This window comes from Tauraco erythrolophus, chromosome 2 (genome assembly GCF_009769465.1).
Source record: "Tauraco erythrolophus isolate bTauEry1 chromosome 2, bTauEry1.pri, whole genome shotgun sequence".
In the NCBI taxonomy this organism is placed as follows: Eukaryota; Metazoa; Chordata; class Aves; order Musophagiformes; family Musophagidae; genus Tauraco; species Tauraco erythrolophus.
The window spans coordinates 25036411-25063343 of record NC_141466.1 but is presented as its reverse complement, the minus strand read 5'-3'; the positions used below and the strand labels follow the sequence as shown (position 1 = coordinate 25063343).

The following is a 26933-nucleotide window of genomic DNA, read 5'->3' as shown; positions in this document are numbered from 1 at the left end:
GTGGTCTGACCTACTGCTCACCAAAGTACTCGGAAAGACCCTCCAGAAATCATAGAATCATAGAATCATAGAATGATTAGGGTTGGAAGGGACCTCAAAGATCATCTAGTTCTAACCCCCCTGCCATGGGCAGGGAAATCCTCCACTACACCAGGTTGCCCAAAGCCTCAACCAACCTGGCCTTGAACACCTCCAAGGATGGGGCATCCACAACTTCTCTGGGCAACCTGTTCCAGTACTTCACCACCCTCAATGTAAAGAATTTCTTTCTTATATCTAACCTAAATCTCCCCTCTTTCAGTTTAAATCCATTGCCCCTTGTCCTATCACTACATGCCCTTGTGAAAAGTCCCTCTCCAGCTTTCCTGTAGGCCCCCTTTAGGGACGGAAAGCTGCTATAAGATAAAATCTTTCGAGTAGTTGCTTATCATTGGTACACTTAATGGTTAAGCAATGCACCTACTTGGAGAAGCATGAGATCTGTATATTGGATCCCTTCATTAAGTTTCAGATACTCATTTATCACCATAAATAGCATAAGCAACGGTAGCTGTGTACATCCTGTTGAGCCAAAGTTTACAGCTTCTCCAGCCATGAGATTCACATACATGGTATCATGTTTCTGTATCGGCTTTTAAAGACAGAGCAATCCAAACCAGGAAATTTAATTAAATTATTTGATACGTTCAGGAAAATCGAAGCACAAAGTTTCCTACATGGATCATTTAACACAAATGTCTGAGGATATCCTCTAGACAGCTACTGTCAGAAAAATTTTAGATATATTCCCTGATTGGTTTCTTGTCTCAGAACGCGGTCATTTAACTGTCAGTTGGAGTTAAATAAAACATCCTGGCCTCTAGATAATCATTGTGTGGCAGTTTTCAGCAGTCTGAAGGTACAGTTTGTCATTCCCAACCACATGTCTAGCCATCTCTGTCTCTGAAAGGAGCCCTTTGTACACTATATTTGCCCTTATTTACTAGATCTGCTAGATGAAAATACGCATCAGGGATTTATTATTGTTTGTGACTAAAATACCTAAGATGTACTAGGCTAATTATATATAAATATAATAACCATTTTTAGTTACAGATAGCACTGAAATAAAATGCTTTAAATAAATAAAATACGAGAACCTGAGTTTAATTCTGTAACATTTATTTATACTGGTAGTGCTTTCTTTCAAATGTGAGGTGCCTAGGAGCACAATTGGCTAAAAGTCCTGTTCAGTATATATTCAGTGCTTGTCAAGTTATATGGAGAAATATATTTGGCAGGAGTTTATTAATATTTGCATATGTTAGAATCTGCCTAATAATGAGAAATTTGAATTAGAGAGACACAGCCTGAAATGTTTGGGGTTTCTTGGGTGGCCATCAAATAGTTAAGATTACTTCATCTGAAGGCATGTTAAACCTTGCAGAATTCCATCGCTCACGTCTATACTGTCAGCCTTTATTAAATTATTGTGGTGAATTCTTTGTAATGATTTTGAGTTTTCCATTACTTTAAATTCACCTGCACATTCAAAATAATATTTCTGAATACACCAAAGGCCTTTTAAATGAGATTTTAAAAAGTCTCATTTTTTTCCTGTAACTACTGCCTTTCAACCGCTCCATAAAAACCAATGTCACCTCAGTGCATTGGCAAGTGCACGTACACAGCACTCCTTTAGGAATTCATGCCACATAAACGTAGGTTCTCACATATCCCTGTAAGGCGGTTTCCGTTTTGCAAAAAGCCAGACTGACAACAGCGCAACAGTCTGCTGTTATACAGGGTAGATTTTCCCATCTCAGACTTCTGAGAATTTTTTATGTGTTAAAAAATATACCTTGAATACCACTGACATCTTTCAGACACCCATCTAGCAGCCAAGCGATCTGAGTGCAATTCCCAGCCCTCCCACAGACTACTGGTGCCACGCTGGACAAACTGTGTATCATGGGACGATTTTAGCAAGCACTTGACACTTGCCTGAGCTTACCCTCGAGGCAACAAATAAGACTTTTAGTTTTGATAGGGTCAAATTTAGCACAGCACTGATCACTTCTGAAAATCCCTTCCTTAACTTTGCTGAAAGGGAGGATAACAATAAGTTCATGCAGGAAATACTTTTTTTTTTGTGAAGTATCTTTGTCTTGCCTATTAAACTTAAGCTTTTGTTGGACGGAGCAATCTCCCACCACGAACACACGATAGCCAATGTTACTAAGCTAACTCAACTGCAGCCCCTGGCTGCACATCTACCACAGATAACAAAAAAATTAATTTCCCGAGACCAGCACTCATGTCACTATTGATGCCAAACCTGTTTTTATTATTTCAGAATCTCCACGTATTCAAAGCAAATGTTTTTAAGTATGTCCTATACCCTTTATCCTTGATTAAACCTCTTCTAGATAGTTAATCATTAATGATTTCTTTACAGTTGCTGTGCAAACAGTTCACTGATGTCTATGACATATCAAATTTCACAGATGTGTTCTTTAATTGGATTCATTTATTTCTAATCTACTTAAGCCCTCACTACGGTAATGCTTGACTAAATATACATTAAACTTACTTATTTAAACTGCTAAAATAAATTTGAGATGTATTCTATGAATAAAAATACTTGATTGAATACATGTAATACCATTGTTATTGTGTACCTAACTGAGCAGAAATTATTGGAAATAGCATACCAGATAGCTATATGATATGCTTGGACAAAAGGATTTGAGAGGATGACGATTTTTTAACAGAGATTATAAATTAACGAGTTTCTAAATCCTAAGAATTCCTATAGCACATTAAGTTATGCAATAAGGAGAATCAAAAGGAGCTCCTCACGATTTTCGTGAAGGATGTTGAGTGTTTTCATCTTAGAGTCCAAGCACTTTTTTAGACATATGAGCCACATACCAGTTCTGTCCCCTCATTGCAAGGAAAAGGGCTAAAACAGTCAAGATACTTTCAAGATTAGACTATTTTATGTTTTGTAAGGAACATTAACTGAAAAGTTGGCACGAAACTGGACAAAAGTCCTGTTTCTGGGTGTTTAGAAGCCACAAAAGACAATTATGTAGCTATGGACTCAGAGTTATTAGGGTCATATACAACACTCTCCTCCATGGGGCTTAAGTATGGTCTTTAAAACCTAGTTTCAGACTTCTCTGTCTAAAACCGGTAGCCTTAAGCTCCATTTTGGTGAAGAATCCTCTAATTTATATGAGAGGTCACTGATAACACAGACTGTCCTGTGTGTAAGAAAATTCACATCACTGCATAATTATGCAGTAAATGTGGATCATAAAAATAAGGATTATACCTCATACTGTACACAAACCCCTCATGCACTGACACTTCAAATATTTTACACTCTGACCACCCCATCTGAAAACCTGTAAAAGCTCAGAGTGGGACAGTAAGAATGGTGGGCTTGGAACAGCCTCTCTAAGAGGAACAATTAAGGCTGAAAGAGAGATGACTGAGAGAACAAAATAAGATCTGTAAATTATGAGCAACATGAAGAAAATGAGTAGGAAGTAGTTTTCACTTTTTCTTCTAACGCAAGAAGTATGGGCTATGAAAGGAATGAAAAGGTACACTTTCACAACAAAAGAAGGCCTTTTTACCACATTTATTTAAGCTTGGCAAAAGCTCACATGGTTTCAAAAAGTAAACAGATAAATTTGTGAAGAGAAAAAAAAGACACAACACAAAACATTGACAGCTAATACACTCAAAGATCTCACCTCTTTCTATAAAGTCATTTGAACTTCTTGAAGACTGGGAGAAAGTGCTAGGGAAGCATTACTGCATGCTTGTCCTATTTTTAAACTCTTTCCAGAGTATTTGCCATGGTCACTATCAGTATGAGCCTGATCCTGTATAGCTGTTCTTACATTACGCTCTATACCACAGTAGTGAAGCAATTTCATACTTCAGTTCCTTTGAAACTGTGCAGTGAAAAGTGGTCCTGACAATTTGCTGTTATTACTTCTAATAATTTGCTGTGAAAGTTAGTTTATTGATATTTCAGATTTTATCAACTCCTCTATGTTCCCCATAGTTAAAGCTCAAAAGCTTGAAGGTTGTTGAGACAATCTTCCTAAGGCAAACATTTAAAAAAATTAGTTAGCTTTTCTGTGATGACTGTCTGGATAAGCTTCGCTGATCTGGGAAAAGTCTATTTGAAAAAAAACAATGTGGCTGAAAAATGGTTTACTGTTCATTCTGTTTGTTTCTCCTTGGAAAATTTCTCATCTGCATGCCTCATAACCCCATTTTTTTTGATCAGCTGTGCCCCGTAGTGAAGAGGCATGTTGAACCCAAAAGGATTAATGAACTCCATCTGCTACGAGAGTCCTATTTACAGGAGATGGCTTCCTCTTTTATCAGATTAGTCCTTTCTGGTCATAAGACTTTTACCTTCCTCAGAAGAAGCAAGATTTTTCTACAATGAAAGACTTTCCAATTCACTTGTCCAAGCTTTCTCAGCTTTGGCCAAGGGACAGCACTTTGCCCCTGAGTGCCATTGTGTACCATTATCAGCCCACAAAGCAAGCAATCATGATATGATACTTAATAAATGCTTACAGCGGAACTTCGTTTTGCTTTAATTTTAGAGGAGGTAAGGGGAGGAAGACAGGCAAGGACTTGCATATGGGTTTTGGCATTTGGGGAGAATGGTTTCTTGGGTTTTTTTACAAACTAACATACCTGTTTTCTTATTTCATTATTTGTACCTGAGTGATAACTATATTTTAGCTCCTTCCCACACACAACCAAACCTCTACTGCAGCCAAATCCCATTCACATTACTTGCCACTTGGGTCTAAGGCTCTGTTCATATCAGACTCAGGCTTGGTCATCCAGCTTTGATAGATGTACAATGCATAAAGCGTTTATGTTGATAAAAAAGGAGACAAAGAGCAAGAAAAGCCAGTATCATGAGGTTATAAGATAACACATAATACTTTGTTTTATTTGATACTTTCCTGATAATGATTGATTCTATCTCCTCAACATATATATTATACATGGTTGTATTTGTTAAGTGGGTCCATTGAATGTTCAAATTGTTACAAGATAACTTGTTCAACTAGTAGACCCTCTGAGCCACAGAGTAAGTTAAATCACCACACATTGCACAACTACTGCTGACCCCACACCTTCTATCAAATCCAGAAAAGATACTTTTTTAATGGTTATTAATGCTTTTTGACAATACTCCTAACCACAAGCCATCATGAACGTACACTGCCAGAAATGAATGTCTACATTAAAATCCAGCTTATGAAACTGAAGAACAAGTCTCAAGTGGGTTGAATGGTTATAGGTAGTGAAATACTTGCTAGGCATATCTAAAATTTCTCAACAAATAAATAAAAATCATTTTGTAAAACACAATAACATCTAGCTATAATTATCTTTAGGAATTTAAATCTATCTTCAGACTAGTATCTTCATCCTCTTGGTCCTTGCTTTGACAAGGAGAGGCAGGGGCCTTAGCTGCCTTCAGCCACTCTGTTGTCACTGCTTCACACGCACATTTATCAAGGGTTTCTGGATGCCTAGAAGTGTCTCTGACCAGACCACTGTATGTTCCCATAAAAATGTCCACAGCACACATCCAGATTGACTCCATGGCCATCCTACAACTGTCCTCGGACCAACACTGCAGCTGATCTGCAGCTGGACTATACGAACACTTGGGTTTGTACAACAAATCCAGTATATCATAAAATATGACATTTACCGTACTTGTGGTCACCACTTCTGTAGCGCATATGCAGCAACTCCAGAGTATCACACCTGTGCAAATGCTGCTGTGTACCTTCTCTTCTGTTGCTTTCTTGAACTCACGAGATATCATCATGGAAGACCTAATTGCATATTCCCATGTTAAGTTACACAGTTGTAGGCACACAGAGATGCGGTTTTCTTTGGCCTGAAGCCACATCCCCACCCCCGTTGCTGGTTTTCACAGACCAGAAAGCACTAAGGAGGCTAATCGTCTTTCAGAAGATGACACTCTTTCTTTAACTTTCCTACTCACAGCTTAGGATCAACAGAATTATTTTGGGGAACACTGTTGAGCAGTTTGGCTGCAAAGGGGAGGATGCTATCAGGTTATTTATCCCCAAATCTAGCCTTTATTTGAGCAGATACTCTACTGGGATATGCCTCGTGGAGCAGTCATTAAAGACTATTATTTTGTTCCGTGTACAAAACAGTCTTTGGAAACAGCAAGAGAAAAATAGCGTGCAATGCCTTTGGGTGGATTTCAGTTAACCAGGGCCTAAGTCAGGGGGAGAGAGTTTTCTATAGCAACAGCCCAGGCTACGAGCTGCCAAACATAATACAGAGATGATCGAAAGCCACAGGCTACTTGGGAACAGGCTGCCTTCGAGGCAGACTGTGCATGTTCACTTCCTAACGGATAGTACAGTTGAACATTGGATGGGTTTAAAGATCTTTGCTCTAGGTTATGCCAAAATATCCACACAATGCTAGGGATATAGCCAATCTTTAGTTAGCCAGGCATTTGAGTTTCCATAGCTGCACTGAAACTTCAGCAGATAATAGCTGTTATTTTCAACGTCGCTGCCCCCAAGATTTATACACAGTGGTTTGTAGCTGAGAAACTACGGCTGTTCTTTATTAGGTCCCAATTCAACACAGTAACAAACGCGTCCTTCAAGCCGTCTCTGTTTGGCAAAGTCAAGGAATATTCTTATTTCTAAGCATGTGCCTAAGGGTAGGGTTTTTTTATTTCAAAACTGAATTCACTAGGATATAATCATGTACTGAAAGTTATGGCTAAGCACTTTTAGAGCCTGCCATGTGCTCAAGTGCTTTAGTAAATCAGGACTTCTGTGATTTAATTGCACTAAGTGGATGATAACAAAAGACAACAACAGGAATAAATCGCCTAACTGTGTTAAAGATCATGTGATTGACTCCAGACTTCAGCCATCCCAAGCCTTCAGAAGGGTCAGACGCTTTACCCTTGTTCACGCAGAGCGATGCCTGCCTCCATAAATAGTGTCATCAAAGTGAAAGGGGCTGCCTCTGAAGTAACCTACTGAGTACGAACATGTGTGCTGGAGCCTGGCCCATGCTGTAAAGTACAAAAGAGAGGTGAGGGAAGGAGAATTAGATTTTAAACAGATACTTGCCACTGTTGAAGGGACAAAGGAGATTTATTTGTTAACACTTAATTTAGGCCGTGTCGAAATGCTGCGTTTGTGTGTGTACGAACAAAAACTAGCAAGAACACCATAACGCAGAGAGAAGAGCTTACCTCAGAAGCAGTGTTGTAACTTATCACACCTGTTGTATCGCATGATAATTACAGTGAGACAACATGGGAATCACAGCAGTACTGAGAGGCAGCACAGAGCAATGAGAGCAAACGTGCAACAGATTAAGGAAACGGAAGCAGAGCTAGTAAAATTGTAGACTTGCTTAAGGAACGCACTGTTGTTGTTATGAGAGCAGAAGCCAGTTCAGCATCCAGTTTTGTGCAGAGTATTGAAAGGATGATAGCGTGGGGGGTACATCCTTTGGTAGCAGTTCAACTGCTTGGCCTGTGTCTTCTGCATAGCCGCTAACACGATCCATAAACGAGATATAAATGCTGCGTGGCAAAACCAGCAGACGTTCTTCCAACTGCCTCGCTTGTCTTCAGCTCTCTGAACTATCACACAGCAGTGAACGTAACCCTAAATTCCATGGCCTGCGGTCTCCCCCTCCTCTGCCATGTAGGAGGACCACTGGGGCCGAGCCCCAAAGGGACTGAAGCACCCAGCTGCAGTAGTGGTGTTCACAAGCCTCATCTGTGCCATTCAAAGTGCTGAAGGGCAGAGAAAAGACAAAGCATGAGCAACCTCTCCAACAGAAACGGTTGCACTACAGCATACAGTCCAATGCTTCCACGCAAAGTGAAATCTGTGGCAGTTTACCTTAAACCATCAACTATGGCATTTTGGGAGTAAAAGTCCCTGCAACAGGCCCTGTACCTTCCAGCAACGGAGTGATGCAGACAGCTGGAGATAGTAATTCCTTCAGCCATTGCTGCTGCTGAGTGTGTCTCAACCCCAGACAATCATGTTACAAGATCTTTTAACAGAGTGTTTTGGGAGGAGGGAGTTTCCAACGGCCTGGGTCAGCCAGCACACTCAATGGGAAAAGGATGAAGTGGAAAGCATCTGAAGTCACTTTTCTTTCTTGGAATAGAGACACTTATTTGCAATCCCGAATTTCAAGCCGTGTGAGACTCTCAGTATGCATGCATTTAAACTAATGACTGCCTTTTTTTTCCTATGGATCTGAGCTGAAGTCCTTTAATCCTTACTCTAGCAAATAAAACTTTCTTCACACGAGCAGTGACTGTAGACTCTGGGTCACAGTTTCAGTGCCTCAGACATTACAGTCACCTGGTTTAAATACAAGCCTAGAAATTTGGAGTGAATTAAACAAATGGTAGCTAAGAAAGCTCCTACATGAACAAAGAAGAACTGCAGAAACGTATTGTGGACACCTGGAAAAGCCTGTCTCCTATTTGCAAGAAATATATAAACAATGTTCCAGGGAGACAAGTCTGTAATAAAAACTAGTGGCGAACAAACAGAATACTGTACTGAGTAGTTAAAGAGGAATCCTTTTATACTTTTTTCTTTGAGGCATATGCTTCCCAAGCATTTTGATTGATTAAAACAATTCCTTTATATATTTGTGTTGCTAATCAAATCACATTAATGATGGTAAGCCTTAGGAAAAGTACATTGTAGACTGACAGACTAAGTGGAACCCAGTTCTGTGCACAATTACACAAGTGGCAAAATTCTCGTTAATACGGAGAAATATAAAGGAAAAGCAGCAGGTCAAATTTAATTCTACTCTTTACAACTGTTTAAGGAAAAATACATTATCCAGTTAAAGTCACTAAGCCTTATCCTGAGTATTCAAGTTAGATGGCTAAGATTACTCATACAAGTGGTTCCACTAATGATATGAGTAAGGGTGTGCAGAATTACTTCTGCAAGTAAAAAAAACCTTCCCAGCATATTCACTATCCTACACACTCCATCACACGCTTGAGAGATACAAGAGAACACACATCTACCTTTGACTGAGGACTCTGTGGCAGTTCCAAATAGGTCAATTTGAGAGAAACACTTAAGAAAGGCAGGCCTATAGGTGTAGAAATACAGTCTGTGGATTCTCCCATTGACTAGGAAGAGAAGGAGGTGAGGCCTTCTGGCCCAGAGACAGGCCAAAAAGAGGATGTTTATGAAAAGCTATAGAAGTATTTCATCATTACTGTCCGAAAATAGGGACAGAGTTTTATTTCCACATGAAACACAAATTCTCCTAAAGTCCACTTAATAGGCCAGGGAGGAATGTTTTCAAAGTCTGAGCCATCACACAGAATGATGTCACATTGCTTATACAATCACTTTAAATCTGGTAGTACATAAAGCTATAAATAGTAATAACAATCTAAAGATTAAATGTGTAGATACGATTAATGGTTAATTTATTCTAAATTGCATTTATCACATCATTAAGTAAAACATTCATCAATATGGCAGTTATTTGTGAAATAGTCTTTCAAACAAATTGCATTCAATTTGTGCTTCTAATCAGCCAGTTACATAATGCAATGCGAAGAGGTCAACTGGAACTATATCATATATGTACTACATCATCAGAACAGAGATTAATCACAATTAGGTACTAATCCATGTTATCTGTATATGTTACCGCTATTGCTATTCTTTTAAATGCCAAAGGACAACAAAATGTGTCTAGAAAATCTTCCTTAGCTTTCTCTGGGGACAAATTGTTATAATCTTTGCTAGTGCTTAAAAAGTCAAAGGATTTGCACTTTGCGTTACACATTTGTTTAAAGGGAGGTTGTTTGCGACCTAAGTACAAACTTAACTTCAGCAGTTGCATTCTCTATTAATTGACTCACACTTGAGTCCCTTTATGTGATAAACATGCACAGCTAATAATCAATGGTACGGCAACTGTGTGTACAGAACAAATACGAAAAGAAACACATATTCTGTGTCTGCACTCACACACGCCAAGCGGAATACAAAGAAGAGCAAGTGTGTGCTTTAAAACTGAAGTCGTCAAAGGTCATTTATATTAATTTTTGAGACACCGCTAGTACACAAAAAATAACCTTTCCTTTTGTTGCTAAAGTGCCCTTGCCACTGTACCTGTTTCGTTCAGCATGTATACTTATCACAAACATTTGTTCTCAATCCTAGAATTTCCTTTCTCAAAGCTTGGGATTTACGGAAGATAGAAATCACTTCTTTTTTTATTTTCGTATCCTGGAGGGGGGGAGGGTTCCTTTCTGCATAAACCCTTTCTTATTCTTTCCATTTTCATCACCTATATCGCCCAGCGGATTTGGGAAGCTACAAGATAAGAGATTCTCACTCTTCCTGCTCAGCCTGCACTGAAACTGGTCCTCCAGACAAGTTTGGCACTTATGTCACTCAGTACCCGCTCCTTTCTAAAACATCCCAGGTTCCTCTAAATAGTGAGAAAACGCTCCTTATCCCATGAGCAAACAAAAAAAAACATTCTGGGGCTTTCCCTGGGTGAAGAAGTACTGTGCAAGGGGATCAGGAACCCAGCAGGTCAAAAACCTGTACCATATCTTCCAAAGCTTATGACCCCTTTTGCTATTTTCACCCCAATTCAGGGAAACAGACTGACATCTCCTATTTTCAATGGAATCTTTGGCAAGAGGCATCCCATCTTTCAGGCTCTGCCCTGCAATCCCAAACACAACTCTCTATTATTTCAAAACACAAACCCACGAGTTTGCACCTCTTTTGCTTTCTCCTTGGCTTCCATACACAAGAGTTGATATGTAAAGGTTTGGCTTTCTCTTCCCTAAGCGCGTTTTTTTCCTAGCTGGGTTTATAATATGCTGAGGCTGCAGCGGGCAAACCTGTGCCTCTGCCAGGAACTGCATCTGCACAAGTGGCCCTGCCACGCACCCAGTCCCAGGTGGGTGAAGTCTGGGAGGAACCCACAACACGCACACACACATACATCTCAGCTATTCCTGGTTTACTGGAATAATCCAGCGTCATCCTTAAAGAACTGCAGTAGCTATAGGATTTATATCGGAATAAAGCATGTTGAACGTTTGCAAATTTTCAGTGCTACAGGGCCTTTACTTGGCCCTCCTGAGGTGTAGCCTACCTTATACCAGAGGAAAACGTCAAGCGTCCGTAACTTCTAATTTTCCCCTGTATTTTCACCACTTACCTTCCTCAATTGAATGATAACATTTTGACCCTGCATTGCTTATTAAGACAACTAAGCTGGCTCTAGATATGAGAAGTTCAACATCTCTAGCTGCTCAACTGTCCTACCATTAACCTTCCCCCAACAGCTCCCCTCCACCCTAGATTACCCATTCCAGAGGCTGACTACATCTCACTTTTTAAAAAGCCATCCCTTTCTCTGCTTACAGCCCGCCGGCACACGGCAGGGCCTGTTCTTCTCATTTATTTTCCCGAATGGCAGGCTAGCTGTAAGATGATGATGTTAATAATAATAATAAATAATAATGCAATGGAAGCTTCGCCTGTCCCCTAGACCGAGGGCAGCGATCTCAGCAGTGGCAGCCCTGATGCACAAAGCAAGCGGGACGCGATCCCTCCTTCTGCAGCACCCTAATGAATATCCAGCCAGGCTTGATGAGACCTCAAAGGACCTGAGCGCACCAAAACTCGATTTTAATGCAGTCGCGGTGCCCCTGCTGCAGCAGCCCACGGCCCATGACAGTTGCCTCAGCCAACGATGGACCTCCCAGCATTTACGCTCCGCGATTTGGCTCCCCCGGCTCCCTCCCTGCCCTCTCGCCGTCCTCCGCGCTCGCGGCGACTGCGCACAGAGCGCAAGGCGAGCCTTGCACCGGGGCGTAACGAAGTCGCGCCGCGGTAGGACCGTGTTCTCCGAGGGAAATCTTGAAAGAACAGCTGTAGTCCTCCATCATGTCAGTCCTGCTGAAAGCAGGTTGAAATATAACCTTGTTCTTAAAATCCATAGACACGCGCGAAAACGTAAAGACGCTGCCTCCAGCGGAAAATCAGCTGAGGCGGAGGAATTGCGCCGTTTCGGTACCGCTCCCGAGGGGGAAGCCGCCTTCCCTGCAGCGCCGTTTTAGGGGGTGCGGTGAGCGCCGGGGCTCCCCGAGCCCGGCTTCCAGGAGGCTGGGAAATCCCGGCGGGAGCCGCGGGGCGCGCAGGGGCTGTCGGCCGCCCCCGCGGGAGGACGCGGACGGGGGATCGAGGAGCACCTGAGCAGCCGGCTGCGCAGGTCCAAACGGACTGCGAACAAGCTGAGCGCGGTGGCCACCCTCCGAGACCCTGGTAGCCACCCCGGGCTGGGTTGCGCCGGTGGTGACCGCGGCACTGGTGCGGCATATGGTATAACCCGTCCCGCTGCTGGAAAACAGCTTCGAGGGGGTTGTCTGACCGGTCCCCAAGGGACCAGGGCACTCCCTGCTTGCTTCGCTGTGCCAGCCCGAAACGCTGGTGCCTTGGTGGTCACCCCGGCAAGCAGGGGACTGATCGAGACGAATCCCCAGCTGACTTTAAGCAGATTCCACTGGGATGTTTCATTTCCACTCGGGTCATTTGAGGTAGAGATCCGTGATTGTTGTTCGCGCTTTTGGGATTAAAGGAGAGGGAAACGACCGATAATCTCAGGTGCTGGTAGAAAAAACATGTAGCGTCTCTGGTGCAAAACCACTCTAGCGTGCTAGTTGACTTTGGGTTCCTTGTTCCTTAGTTTTACGACACGCTCACTTCTGTCTTTCAGTTCCCGTTCACCTAGGGCGGGTGCTTGGACTTAACTGAGAATCACAAAACGCGAAAGACAGATAAAAATAGGCTGGTATAGAGGGAAAGGACATACAAGTGTAGGGAACTGCTAGAATAGAGGTGATGACGCCTCTGCTGATCCGCATCCTTGCAAGGTGAGCGCCACAGGATTAACCCGACGCGCCCCGCATCCCTTTTTAAAGCGAATAAAAGGGATTCTCTTTACAGGAGAACGGCAGTTTAGTCCCTCCACCAGAGTGCTGACCCAAATGCATGTTTTTTCATGCAGGCGCAATAAGTCATGTCTGCCCAGATAAGAGCACGATGCCCGTTATCACCTTACGTACAAAGTGATTACGTCCTAGAGACGCAGGCGCCTTCCCCACCCCCCGCGCCGCGCCTGCACACATGAGCGGACCCGTTGCCTCCGTACCGAGCCGCTCTATTTTGGAAAGCACGTCTTAAAATTCGGCTACAAAACCACTCGCCACCTGTGCACGCACGAAACCCGCAACGGCAAGATTGTGATGCTGCCACCACCGCAGTTTTAGGAGAGGGGAGGGTTTGCCCTCTCAGACGTTTCCAACACCTACATTTGCCTCCAAAATAAAAAATTAGCAGCGGAACAGAGGAATATTCAGCCCCTAAAACCGAGGTACCGCCGACCTGACCGGCCCTACGACCCTAACGAAGCACCAGTGCTGCTGCCAGCAGCTGCTGCCATGTCCGGAGGAGATGCGAACAGTCACGACGATAAACACTTCAAAATAGTCCCACCGAGCGTCCCCTCCCTTACTGGGCCGCTGTTTCAGTTTAAGCAGCACGGCTAGAGCACAACCTAGCAATCCCCAAGTACAAGGAGATATGGTATCTCAGCAGTCACCCTGATTTTTTTATTACTATTATTCTATTTTAAAAAAAAAAAAAAAAAGTTCAGCTGACCCTTCTGGTCACCAACTTTCTTTGTGGTTCACTGTAAGGATCGCTCTCCAAGAACAAAAAAGAAATCTCGGAGCTTTGATAGAGACTCTGGATGAAATTAAGAACTTCAAACCCCAGATTTTTGAAAAGAAAAACAGATGTCCTGTTTGTTGAGTATAAATAACTCTGTACGTGGAAACTATTTTTTTTTTACGCTGCATTAAATTTTATTTAATGCTGTGTGCATTTAAACTGGGAAAAAAAAAAAAAAGAGAGGGAGGGGAAGGGGAGACTGCAAAATATGTGGGTGACAAACCTCTAAATCTTTTCCCCTCTCGCAAGAGAAAGAAACAGGCAGACGGGAAACCCTTCATCTAGATGAAAGTGTTCAATGTGTTTCCTAGCAGACCTGGCGAGCCTGCACTGGTCAGTGCGGCAGCGAGGGAGCTCAGCAGCCGTGACCGGGGAAGGGGGCAGAGGAGGGCGGCAGGAGCGGCCGCCGGGCCCGTCCCGCAGCGCTGCCCTGCGCGGGGTGCACAGGCAGATGCCCGCCGCCCGTCACCCGCCGCCCGCCACCCGGCGCTCGCTCCCGCTCGGCCCCGCTCGCTCCCGCTCGGCCTCGCGCAGGTTGGAGCGGCGCCCGGGCTGACTTACGTGAGGACGTAGTTGACGCTGACGATGCAGTGCGGGCGGGACGAGCGGCTGTTGTGCACGATGGTGGCGTAGCTTTGCACCCACACCCAGCCGCCGTGCTTGGCCAGGAAGCGGTAGTACTTGGTGGTCACCTGCCCTTTCACCAGCACTGCGGGGGACAAAGCGGGGAGAGCCTCAGCGCAGCTCCTGCCTCCCTTTCGGTCGGCCCTGGGGAAGGGGGTGCACCGCCCCCACCACCCCCCAGGCCCCCGTGGGCGAGAAGAGGGACTGAGAACCCCTTAGCATCACATGGGGAAGCGGCGTGGACCGAAACCCCCGTGGGCGAGATTCCCCTGCAGAGAGAGAAGGGGGAGGGGGGGTGAGGAGCAAGGTCTCTACAAGAACGTCATTTCCTTACACAAGTGATGCGCGCATCGCAGGTGGAAGGTGTCACAGCCATGGACGTGGTGGTAAAGGGTCTTCTCTATCAAGTCCTGGGGCTCATAACCTGTTAGCTCAGCTACCCTGAAAGAGACACAGCAGCAGGTATCAGAGGGTGCGAGGACATGAGAGGAGGCCTGAGGGAGTTGTTCTTCCCCAGGAAAGGGCTAGGGAAATAGATCTGGACATAACAGAGAAGTTGTGGCTGCCCCATCCCTGGAAGTGTTCAAGGCCAGATTGGATGAGGCTTTAGGCAACCTGGTGTAGTGGAGGGTTTCTCTGCCCATGGCAGGGGGGTTGGAACTAGATGATCTTTGAGGTCCCTTCCAACCCTAACCATTCGATGATTCTATAACCCCAGCCCTACCTGGAATCTAAGAATATGAGCTTCATGTCTAGGCTGGCCCGAAACATGAACATGTTGCTGTGCAGCTTGATCTCCGTCACGGCGCTGGGCGGCAGCGAGTGGCCCACGGCGACCAAGCCAACGTTTTGGTAGCAGCCGTCGAAGGGGGACATGTCCAGGCTGTACTGGCGAATCTTCAAGTACCCGCTGCAGTGAATGACCTGCCGGAGACACAGGAAAGCTCGGAGGCTGCCTCGCAGCGGGGGAAGGGTGTGTTGTGACAAGCTTCCCTCCCCGCCGAGGGGACCCGGACAGACCCGCCCGCCGCCCCGGCTGGTGCCGCTGCGGCCGCCGGGTGCCCCGGAGTCGCTGCCCCGCGGCACCGCTCCGGCAGAGCGGCACTGTCTGCGGGTATTCTGCTTTTCTCTTTGGGTTGGTTTTTGGTTGTTTTTTTGTTGGTTTTTTTTTTTTTTTTTTTTTTCCCATACGAGAGTTCAGCGCTGATCTAAGGCCCATTAAAGTCGACGAGATTTTTCTTTTTTCCATTGACTTAAGTGGTTTTTGGACCACCTCCTAACTACGCTTTTATTATTCTTCTAAAAAGGAAAGACGCGGAAGCGCCAAGCCCGTTACAACTTTGTAATGAAGAGTGCATGCGTGTGAGAGAAAGAGTTTACATGTGTGCATATGTCACATGTGTAAGATACGTCTATTATATAGATAGAGCAGACGCGATCCGTACCCAGAATGTATCATTGGACGTGGATTAGGTATGTCTCCTAAATGTATCCTTGCATATGACTGCTGTGTACTTCAGTCTTACTTGTCTATTATTAGGGTGTTTCTTCCCGGAGTAATTTCAACAGATGTTCTTGTTCTACGGCACGTCGTGGCATGACATCTCCTTGGGTTATAGGTACCCGCTGCTCTCCAGCGCTGTGCAGCTGACACAAAAGCGGGGAGAAGGTGGGAGAGCAGGGGCTGTCCCCACCGAGGAGCTCTGAGCAGAACCGTGTGAAACGCCCGGACAAAAACCTTGACTTGGAGACCTGCCCCTGAAGCTGACGAGTTACCCAATAAAATAAATTAACCCAGGGCTCCCATTGTGTCACCTGACAGCTTCCACAGACGCCTCGGCAACGCCAGTGGTTGTGCGAGCTTCCAAAAAAAAAAAAAAAAAAAAAGCAAAATAAACCCCCAAACCCTACGGGGAGCTCGATTGCTTGGGTTTCTGGTTTCAGCTCTTCAACCTGAAACTCCGAGAGAAAGTCTGGCTACGGACCACATGAAAGAGCACCAGGCTGGGACAGCCCCCGCGGGCAGAGGGCTCATCCCCACGCCTGTCCCCGTTTCCACCGCCCGCCCAGCATGCTCGGCGCTGCCGGAGCCGGGGAGCGGGAAGGCGGGGGCGGGGGGGTGTCCTGGCCGCGGGCACGCACCTTGTAGCCCCCGCAGGTCAGGCCCGCGTTCCTCTTGGCCAGGACGCACTTCATCCTCAGGAAAAAGGACCTCTCGATCTCGTACTCTGGGAGGGAGAGAAAGGGAAGGCAGAGGCAGGGTGAGCCGCGGGCTCCGCCGCTCCTGCGCGGTCCCCTCCGCGGCCGCGCAGGTGAAGCGGGGGCGGGAAGGCTGTGTGCTTTACCCTGCACAAAGTGGGAGTGGTAGGGCTGGTGGGCCGTGAGCACCGCCGTCATCTCATCGTGGTCGGCGGGGTGGATGTACTCGTAAATGCTATTGCCGGTCAGCTCTACCTGTGAGAGAGGAGGAGGAGGAGGGGAAGGAAGGGAAGGGTTCATTGCCGGCACCACTCACCCTCCCCGCACGCACCTCCTCTGTCAGATGGGGAAGAAGAGGGGGCAGACATGGGAGTTAAGTGGCCCCAGTTTACCTGCGACAAGCCCAGGTGCACCGAGGCGGTCTCCGAGATGTACATGATCTTGCCATCCGGAGCCACGACGAATATGAAACCGTCCAACGTCTGCAGAAAAGGGTCGAGGGGTGGGAAATACAAATATATCACTGGATAGACAGATAGACCCAACCATGAAGACCGATGGATTAATGAAGTACCTGTCCCTCGAATTTATTTTAGCAAACAGGCACTCCTGTTCAGGCTGTAATTATTAAAAAAGTTGGAAGGAAATGGGCAGGTCCTGGACGAGAATCCCTCTAAAGCTCCTGGACCTCTGAGATACAGCCCATTTCTCAGAGAGGCCGAGCTCAAAAGTGATGCAAAGTGTCTGGAAAGTATCTAAGAAGAGGTCCTGGCTACTCGGTGATTAATATGTCGGTCTCAGAAAGCCTGAATACTTCCATGCCATTTCAAATGTCGCAAGGGGTTTAGAGCTTGGATATTTGCTAAGGAGACTTTAAGAGAGCGAGGAGGATCTAAAACTCTCCACAGTGTAAATAAGGGACGAGACAATTTGTCAGGCACGTTTCAGCAGACATTGGTGGGACTTCTGAGTGTGCCGAAGGCAGAACAGGTCCCGCAAAGGCCACACGACCTCACCAAAAATGCGTGGTCATGGTAACCGCTAACATCCCTTAGTATTTCACACCGCAGTGAGTTTTCAAACATGTCCTACCTAGTTTGTGTCCATGCTCACTTGTGTGCCTGCTGAGCCCTTTTCTTCAGGACAGCCTCCCCCAGTCTGTCCCTAGAGCGTCTCCCCGTCTCTACACCACCCTGATGTTCTACCCATTGCCGCCAATTGTCACCTTGTTCACAATTCGGGGAGAAGTCATGCTCCTGTTCCCCACCCCAGCTCCTCCTCCCCCCCCCTTTTTTTTTTTTTTTTTATTAAACACGTGAACAGTTAAAAATTAGTCACGGTGGCAATTAATGGCTCAGAAGAAAGAATGATTTCTTTAATCATTAATACCACATGGCTGTCGTTTCCAGACCAGTACCTGCAAAAGATGGGATCCCAGTTCCCGTCCGACATTATCCAGCGGGCTGGTTCGGCTAGAGTGGCCCCAGGCTTCTCCAAGACCTGTTTATTTAAGACATACAAAAAAAAAAAAAAAAGAAAAAAAAAAGTAAGGTGAGGAGGTGAAGAAATCACACGTGAGAAATTTTTTCTCTTTTTTTTTGCTTATATTCGCTGTAAACCGTATACATATAATCTTTGGAAAACTAGACATGATTTGGTTGCACAGAGAAACCTCTTATGTGGATTTTTTAAGGATCTAGCTCCCACGAGAGAAAAATATCAAAACATCTATTTTGAATTAACGGTGAAGTTCATTCCTAAGACCTAAATGAAAGAGCGTGTCAGATAAAAAGAGCTTTTGGTGCAGCCTGCGGCTACTGGGGACCGGCTCCTCGAACTTCAGGGAAAGCGCCTTTCTCCTAACTTCGCCGAAGGGATCCTGGACAACACTGAGAGCTATTTAAAATGAAAGAAAAGGGATGCGCGGGTGAAAGCCTTTGATGTCGAGAGAAGGATGCGGTTAACGTGGCACGACAGTGTCCGGAAAGAGAAGCCTCTTGGCGCGGCCAGGCCAGCGTTGCAGATGAGTCCTGCCAGCCCCTGAGCCCTGCCTGCTAGGGGGTTCCTCCCCCTGCAGAAGGCAGAGCTTGGCCACAACCTGCCGGGTAATTAGCCAGAAGACTTCGGAGGGGGAGTGATAAGGATGGCCTTAGACCCCCTGCTTGCCAGACATCACTTTCCAGTTTGATTTGTGACCTCCTGCCTCTCTCTCTTCGGAGCCACCGTCCTCTCACCTGGAAGGTTTGTAATCACCTATTTAGGGATTAGGGAGAGAGAAGCGACCAGGTGCGACTTCTCCAGCTTCCCCCCAAGCCCCGTGTTAAAACACTTTCCCTTTTAGCGATCCCCACTCAAGCCCACGAAAAGCGAACCACCTGTCGCTAAGCCGAGCGTAGCTTCACAGCTGCGGCAAGGAGCTCCTGGGGCGGCCCAGGCAGGCACCATCCGACGGCACGGACCGTCCTCCCTCCCGCCCCTAGAAGCCGGGTCTCCGGGATTCACCTGCCTTCCCATCCCTCCCTCCTCCCCGCTGCTCTGGCAGGCGGGATGTATCTCTCTGCAGAACGGGCGATCTGCCTCCGAACAGCCTCCCTCCAGAATTAATCTCTCCGGACCAGTCTAATGTTTCAGACTCCGCTTGTTTTCTCCTATGCAAAGTCAGGAGGAATAAAAGCCAGATGGAAATTACTCCGCGGGAGTAAAACTATTTACGGGCGATGCCTTTTCCCAGTTTTGGTGCGGAAATCATTTAAACGGGGCAGTTAAAACCTTCTACGCTTATGCCATGAAGTAAGGCTCAGCCTGACACGCACAAACACTGGGATAAAGTAAAAGGGAGGGAAAGAAAAACACAAATCCTGATTGATGGCCGGGGTGCGGATCGCCCGGGAGAGGCGAGGGCCGAACCGGCGAGGTCTCCCTCCCGCAGGGCGGGCTCGGGGAAGGCAAGACCCCGTTTTCCGGCTATTTCGAGGCATACAAGCGAGGTGGCGACAGCAGGCAGCTGCGGGCATCCCTCGCTATTGACCGGCTTCACCTGAGTGTTTACCGGTCTAAACAAAGATAACGATTTCCTCCGCGCTGTTTGAACGGGGCATCCCACGGCGGCCCTCGCCCGCCCTCCCCACCGCCGAAGCGGCAGAGTGATGCGCCCCTCTCGTCCCCGCCTTCCCCTGTCTTCTCCCCCCCTTCCTCGTCTACCTCTTCACGCCAACTTGTCGCTTTACCGCTCCTGCACTTCCTCCCTCCTTCCTCCTTAACTTCCCAGCCCTACAAAGGCAGTGGCGTCTCTCTGACCTGCCACTCCTCCCGCAGCCGCGGCGTGTACCCAGCACCAGGTGCCAGCCAAAACCAGGCTCCTTCCCGTTAATTCCTCCGCGCTAATTGTGGGGACCCGGTGACTTTGCTCTGATTCTTTGGGCTTCACCCCTCTCTGCGCCCTCCGGAGCGGGTGGAAGCGCCCCTCCCCGGGGAGCCAGCTGCCAGGACGGAGGGTCACTCCCGCCCCCCGAAATCACCAAGGAGCTGGCAAATCTTGCGCAGCTTCCAAGGAAAGAGAGGAAAAACCCGCTGTATGTTGGTGGTTGTTGTTGTGTTGTTTTTGTTTTTTTTTTTTTCCCGAGCTCCTCGGAGGTTTCTCCGCTGGAGAGCCAGGACGACCCGTCCGAGCGGAGGCTCCTTGCGACGTCCCTTCACCTGGAGGGAAATCTGAATGACGGGGTTTCTGTGTTCAGAAACTAAATCTGCTCTCCCCGCCTATGATTTAAGTTGTTTATTAATCGAAGTTTAATAATTCTTCTTCTAAAAGGGAAAATAACCCGGCCCCGGCAGGTTAATGAACAGCCCACGGGTACCACAGGTTAACCTCCCTCTGGGAAGGCGGTTCTTCACGGGGCGCTGGGCTCCTCGCTGTGTTTCAGGTGGAAACCCTGCGCTGCTGGGCTGTGTCTGTTAATGGTTTATAATTAAACGCTTTCACCCGTCTACCTGAACAGGCTTTTTGAAATCCTATCACATGAGACGGTTCTTTGTGTACTCCCCAGATGTTTCAGCACTTTCAAGTCGGAGACTATTTCTGTCTCTCCCAAATCGATGGGCTCTCTTGATGCCCCTTAAATACTGTCCTTAAAGATTATACGAGAAAACCTCTCCATTAATGTTCTCTTTTTTCTTTTTTTTTTTCCTGTCTATTCGTTTTAACATCCAATTTCCTTTTATCGAGGGGGCAAACTGTGATTTCTTGCACTTGACCTACCGCAGAAAATTCTGCAAATCCTTTGATTGTCTATTTAAAACAAAACAAGGAAATCAGCTCTCCCTTTTGCTTCAGGATTATGCTTGGAAACAAGATCTAAAGATTCTCTTGTAATTTGGAGAGCCAACAGCATAATAGGTTTGGAATAGAAACAAGCAGCTTTGCAAGGGGAAGGAGAACTAAATCGTTTTTAGGCAAAGGATTTTCCCAGCTAAAGTGGCCGAAGACAAAGCAAAACATAATCTATTTTGGGAGATTTCCAAGATATGCCACATTAACCTTAGCAGATAAAATTTGCTTTCTTCCCTGCCTCCCCTCCTCCACCAAGGTCTGGTTTATCATATTTACATAAGTAGCCTTAGAAAGGATGTATCTCTTATGGATCTAAGGAGCTAGCGAGCTCACATTTCATTTGGAAATAGAGGCGAAGTTTTACTGTTGCTTGATACTTAATGCATTGTAGAACCATTTCCATTTAAATACACCCGACCCACGGATTACCTCAATGGACTGGCTGCATGGGTTTTGTAATTTCCTGAAAATGAGATTTCGATTTATAAAACAAGAAACCAATTAGTAACCAAATGAGGCGAAGTAGATCCACTAAAATTGACCTAATCCCACAGGCACCATTTAGGCCGGTTCTTGGCAAATGAATGATGAGCAACCGTCTAGCGTAAGCTCAAGGCATCATCCAGCTGTGTTATTCAAGCGGCAAAAATAAATGGGTCGAGCTTTTCTTTCGGAATGAATTTGATACTCTTGACAAAACATAGATTATAGGCTCCTACCTAACAATCTCCTCCACTCGAGGATTTCTTCTTTTTTTTTTTTTACTAAGAAGAGAAACAATTTCGGCCACAGGAAAGTGTCCACCGCCAGGAGGAAGAAAACACATACATAAAAAAACCCCAAGCAACCAAACAAAACACAAGGCATTTTACAGAGCCTCTTTCTTAGTTCGTCAACAACAGTCTTGTTAACTAACAGCGTGCGCTGAGACTGCGCGGATCCCGCTCGGAGCGAGCGTGCTGACTCAGCGGTTCCCTCAGCACTTCCCAATGGAAAACCACTGCCCTTTCCACATCAAAAAGCATCTCAATCGGTTTCGTGGGGTAGCTACACCGGCGAGTCCATGCGAAATGCCTTCTCCTCGGCTGTGCCCACCCCCGGCACTCGCCAAGCCGGTCGCCACTGACAGCCCGTACCCCCACGCTCACGACCAGCACCGCAGCGCTCGGCTGCGCTGGCCCTGTCCTTCCCCTCATCGCTTGACTGATGCAAGCCCCGATGCCGGCAGCCAACAGAGGGGTCGGGTGGATATCGTCTCTACCCTGTGGCGATATTGTCGCAGGAAGCTCCTCTGTCCCACGGAAGGGGGAAGAGATTCCTCGATCATTTCTAATTTGATTTAGCAAAGACGGAGGAAAGCAGGAGCAGGGAAGGGATAGTCCAGGAGTCCCGGGCAGCTCCTTGGCCCTGGGTGATCACCGGGTTACTTGTCTCTCTGTGAGCATCTGCAGCGCAGAAGCCACCTTGATCCCCTCTCCTTTGTCTGGCAATAGCCAAGGGGGGCGGGGGTGGACGGTGGGGGTGGGGTGGCCAGAAGATGTAAGCCCTTACCTACTTTGTGTTGATTTGCCGGCTTTTAAAAGCAGTTACTACGATTTCCCCAACGGACTCTCCGTCATGAAATCTCAGCTCAATCCGGATTCACGGTAGTGAAAACAGCAGCAGAGCGGGCGATTTGACGTCCCCAGTTAAAAATCACTTAGCGGAGAGCCCAGCCTGAGCTCCAGATCCGCTCCTTTGCGGGGCCGGGCTTTGAGGGGCAGCTGCCTGCGGGGCGAGGGAGAACCCCTGGGAACGCTCCCCAGGAATTGCCCCTGAGCCCTGCATGGCTGCGCGGCCCGGCGAGGCCCACGGGCGCGGCTAGAGGTGTGAGGGCCGCGGAAGCCGTGCACGCCGGGTAGATGCTGGCTTGGAGAGAAGCCCTGCAGGCAGGGTTTTCCCCTGTTGCTGAGGATGGGAAGAGGGAGAGGCGCAGGGAGCTGCACCGGAGGCAGCCCGTTGGTGCGGGGCTGCCCTGGACAACGGCCCTGCGAGGCAGCAGCCGAGATTCTTGCCTAAGCCGAGTCCTAGGAGCTCCACGGTGCGTTTCGCTTCCAGGCGCTTCTTGAAACTCCCTCTCTGGACAGCGGCCCCCGCCGCCCAGCTGCCAGACTCTCCTCGCCGCCTCCCGGGGCCGCGTCCTGGGGACGCCTCTGCTTTGCTTTTGTTTCGGTGCGTTCGCTTTGCACTTTTATCAACCGCTCTCTGCCTGTTAAAGATGGAAGAGAGGCAGCTCGCCTGCCGCCCCACCGGCCACCCGCGCCGCTGGGGATGCTGAGCCCGCGAAGAGCGAGGGATGCGGGACCCCCGGTCACCTCCGCACCGGGGATGCTGAGCCCGTTCCCTGCGGCACCGAGGCAGGCCGGGTCCCGCCAGCCACCTCTGCGGCGCTGGGGAGGCCGAGGAGGGGCGGCCCGGTCCCGGCGGGGCTGCCCCGCCTTGGGGGAGCCGGTCCCGCCGGACCCTCTCCCCTCCCGCCCCCGCACGCCGGCTCCGCGTAACCTGCTCGGCGGAGCCGCTCGTAAACCTTTACGGCGGCCGCGGGCGTTTCACCTCCGTGTGCAGTTCGTAAAGCAACACCTTCCCCATCTCTCCATCGCCCCTCGCTGGCACCGCTGCTACCTTATACCCCCCGCTGCAGCTGCTCTGGGGAGAAGCGGGGCCCGGATGTTGTTTTTTTGGGGAGAGGGAGGCCGGACAGCTTGGTCTCTGTCTTCAAGGCGGTCATTTTCGAGGGAAAATAACAAACAACAGCACCGGCAGCCGCAGGGACAGAAGCTATACGTCCTAGTTACTGGGAAGGGAAAAGGCAACTGGCTGTTGTATCGAGGAATTAGCTTGATTCGATTAACCGTTTAATTAAATCGTCTACCGCCAGCGCTGCGTTTTGCCGTTGCCTAACGCCCGACAGGGCTGATTTCGCACTTAATTTAACAGGCAGTGGTTAATGATAACTCAAAATCTCGGCCAAATGAGGCTTCTGTGAAGGAGTGGGTCGCCGTCGGAGGGTTCAGTTGAAATGGAATAAGCTATGTTTAAAAAAAAAAAAAATGCTGTTCATTTCCAACTGCCTGCGGATGCCATTAGCAAGGTTTTGTAAAGATTTATTTTCTCAGTAAATCACATGGGTTCATTTGAAGCAGAGATAAGTTAGCATCCCGCTTTCTTTATAAAAATAATAGTAAGAGGGAGGAAAAGTCCTGTTGACTAAACAAACAACCCTATTAAGAAAACGGTAGTGGAAATAATGCCGAGACTGATTCACTCTAGGAAGAAATACCAGCATTTTGGCACACACGAGGTAACGGAATTGCGCTCTGAAATGCAAACAAACGGAACCGTGCCCAAATCAGAGGAGGGGGGAGGTGGGTGTTGGAAATCAGGCATATTTTCGGGCGCAAACTATTTATTCGCGTCTACAGAAGATGCAGATTCAGATAGTCCTTATTCCGAAGAAATTAGGGAGGGAAGGGTTTCCACCAACGCACTTGGTGAACACAGGCTATTTATACGCAAATCGAAAAATATCCTCCAACATTGAAACAGTCATATGTTATCAAGAAGGGAACGGATGTTTCTAAAGAAAATATTATATTCTTTTCCCACTCGTCTCACGTAGTATTCTTTCTAACACATAAATCTGCTTTTTCAAGGATCATGCTAGCAGTTTAGTTCTGCGCTTCACGTTTTAAGTTCACATCAAAACGGGAATTAAACAGAGAGGCAGCGTGGAGAGTAAACTGCAGCTTAAATGAGAAAAACTTCTGTAAGAAAATAAACACTGAAACCCAATGCTCAATCATTTCCCTTAGCAGTAAGAAAAACAGCATTAAATCACCTATCCACGTGGGAAACGGATTTTTTTTTTTTTTCCGCTGATCTCTTCCCCCTTTAAAATAAAACAAGATTAAGGGTTTCAATATTGAAATGTTAACCATCCTGATTCGGCGAAAGTTTATGTAAACGGTGCCTCTGCTTTTGTCTCGAAAATCAAACGTCTCTGCGCGCCGAAACCATCCGTCCCCAGTAGGACAGAGACTGTGAAACCTCCTTTTCCCTCTCTGTTCGCGTGAGGAGAATAGGACCCGTAAAATATTGCCAACTAAAAAAGTGAACCAAAAAAAAACCCGATCAACCAAAAAGCTATTCACTATGCCACTTGGTGGTGTTTTCTTTTTTTTTTTTTTTTTTTTTTTTTTCCTGTTGCGGTTGTTCGGGGTTTTGTTTGTTTGTGGTTTTTTTTTCCCCCCCTCTCTTCGCTTTTGGATACTGGTGAGGGTTAGTGAAGAATTACCCCGCCAGTTAGAGCCACTGCATCGTTTTTTAAGAAAAATTCTTTCAGTTCTTCGACATCCCGTAGATTTTTCCAAAATTTTTTGAGGCTACATTACTTGCCATCAACTGTTTAATGTTAAATTGCAATTTAGGTTTTTTTTTTTTTTTTTTAATTATTATTTTCTTTTTAATGAACGGTAACTCATTAGTGAATTTATTAGGAAGCTCTGCTTAAACAAACAAACAAAACCAAAACCCAAAAAAAACTCCATCGATCTTCCGTACGGTCCTCAGCGATTTAGCAGATCTTCAGCCTTTCCAAAAACTGATTGCCGAAAACTACTACGTGTCTTACAGGCTCTCTCCTCCAGAGACAGCAGAGTTTTTGCACTGAAACAATGCAAGCTACCTAAGCCGCTGAACGCTTTTCGACCTTGACAGTTTTAATCTGCTGGAAGACCTAGTAAGGTGAAATCAGGGGTAGAGAGAACAACCCCGGCGTTTTAGTAGCTTGTGAGAATTACACAGCCATTACGAGAGGGAGCTCGTTGGCAAATCTCTGCTCGATTTATCAAGTTTATTCGGTGCCACCGATTTGTGTTTAAATTTCTCGGGGGTGGGAGGGAGACGGAAACCGCACGGGGATTATTCCGTGTGTGACTTTCCTGGCGTTTTACTCCCAGCAAACTCTCTCATTTCCAAAATGAACCCGAAATCCACCCACCTTCTCTCTCTCTAGGAACCTTTTAGACGTAAAAATATGCAGGCAAACGCGCACCGATTCTTTCCGCCTGTCCCCAGCCCCGCGGGCGCGCGGCGGCGAGGAGCGTATATCTTTCTGTACGTGATTATTTACAACCAGCCCCTGTGCAAAGTGCTCTCCGGGCAGATGGAAATTCGCTCTCGTACCGGCTGTGTGAGTTAACACACTGGAACCGCAGCTCGCTCTTACGGAAGCAACTCTTCTCTATCCTGACTCCTCCGAGATCTCTTTAAATGCGTGACGTGACACCTCGCCGTGCTCCCGAGCCTTCTGCTACCCATCTCCAGCCCTTTGGCCAACTCGCCGGGTCTCTCCCGGTGCTTCTATCGTTTTCCTCCCCAGGGAAAACCAAGCAAACGGACCCCCCCCATTAAATCTATCCCACATCCCTACCCTGCCTCCTGCTTTCAGAAAAGCTTTTCCGTTGGGCACGTAGTTTCCCTGGCTGCCACTACCTGTCCTCCTTCTCAGTGAAGCAATGACTTCTTTCCTGGCTGGAAGTAGCAGGAGATCAGGATCGCCCTCCCCGCCTTCCTCGCCTCCTGCCCTGCAGCCGGACCCGCCGAAAGGGCCGGTACACAAGTACACGCGCACCGTGAGCCCGAGCGGCCGCTCCTCCCGCTCCTGCCTCTTTCCCGGAGCCCCCGCCGCCCCCCGAGGTTCTGGGGAAAATCATCCGGCTCCGGGCTCGGCTCCCGCACTGCCAGACACAGGCATAGCACCGGGAAGCCGCCGGTGGTCGAGTCGCTCGTGATTAATCGCGGAACTGGCGAGCGCAGGGAAACTCGCGGCTCCGGGGCCGGGCCGGGGTGCGCTCGCCGCTCACCCG

At 47.2% G+C, this 26933-nt stretch overlaps 1 protein-coding gene across 1 annotated transcript in view; it reads right to left on the bottom strand.

The window, feature by feature from the left end:
- SIM1 (SIM bHLH transcription factor 1) overlaps nt 1-26933 on the bottom strand; it is a 46845-nt gene that overhangs the window by 17426 nt on the left and 2486 nt on the right. Inside the window, 7 exon segments of the mRNA XM_086608159.1 lie at nt 14439-14586; nt 14836-14942; nt 15226-15425; nt 16644-16729; nt 16847-16955; nt 17093-17182; nt 18118-18200. Of these exon segments, the coding sequence (XP_086464285.1) occupies nt 14439-14586; nt 14836-14942; nt 15226-15425; nt 16644-16729; nt 16847-16955; nt 17093-17182; nt 18118-18200 (823 nt within the window).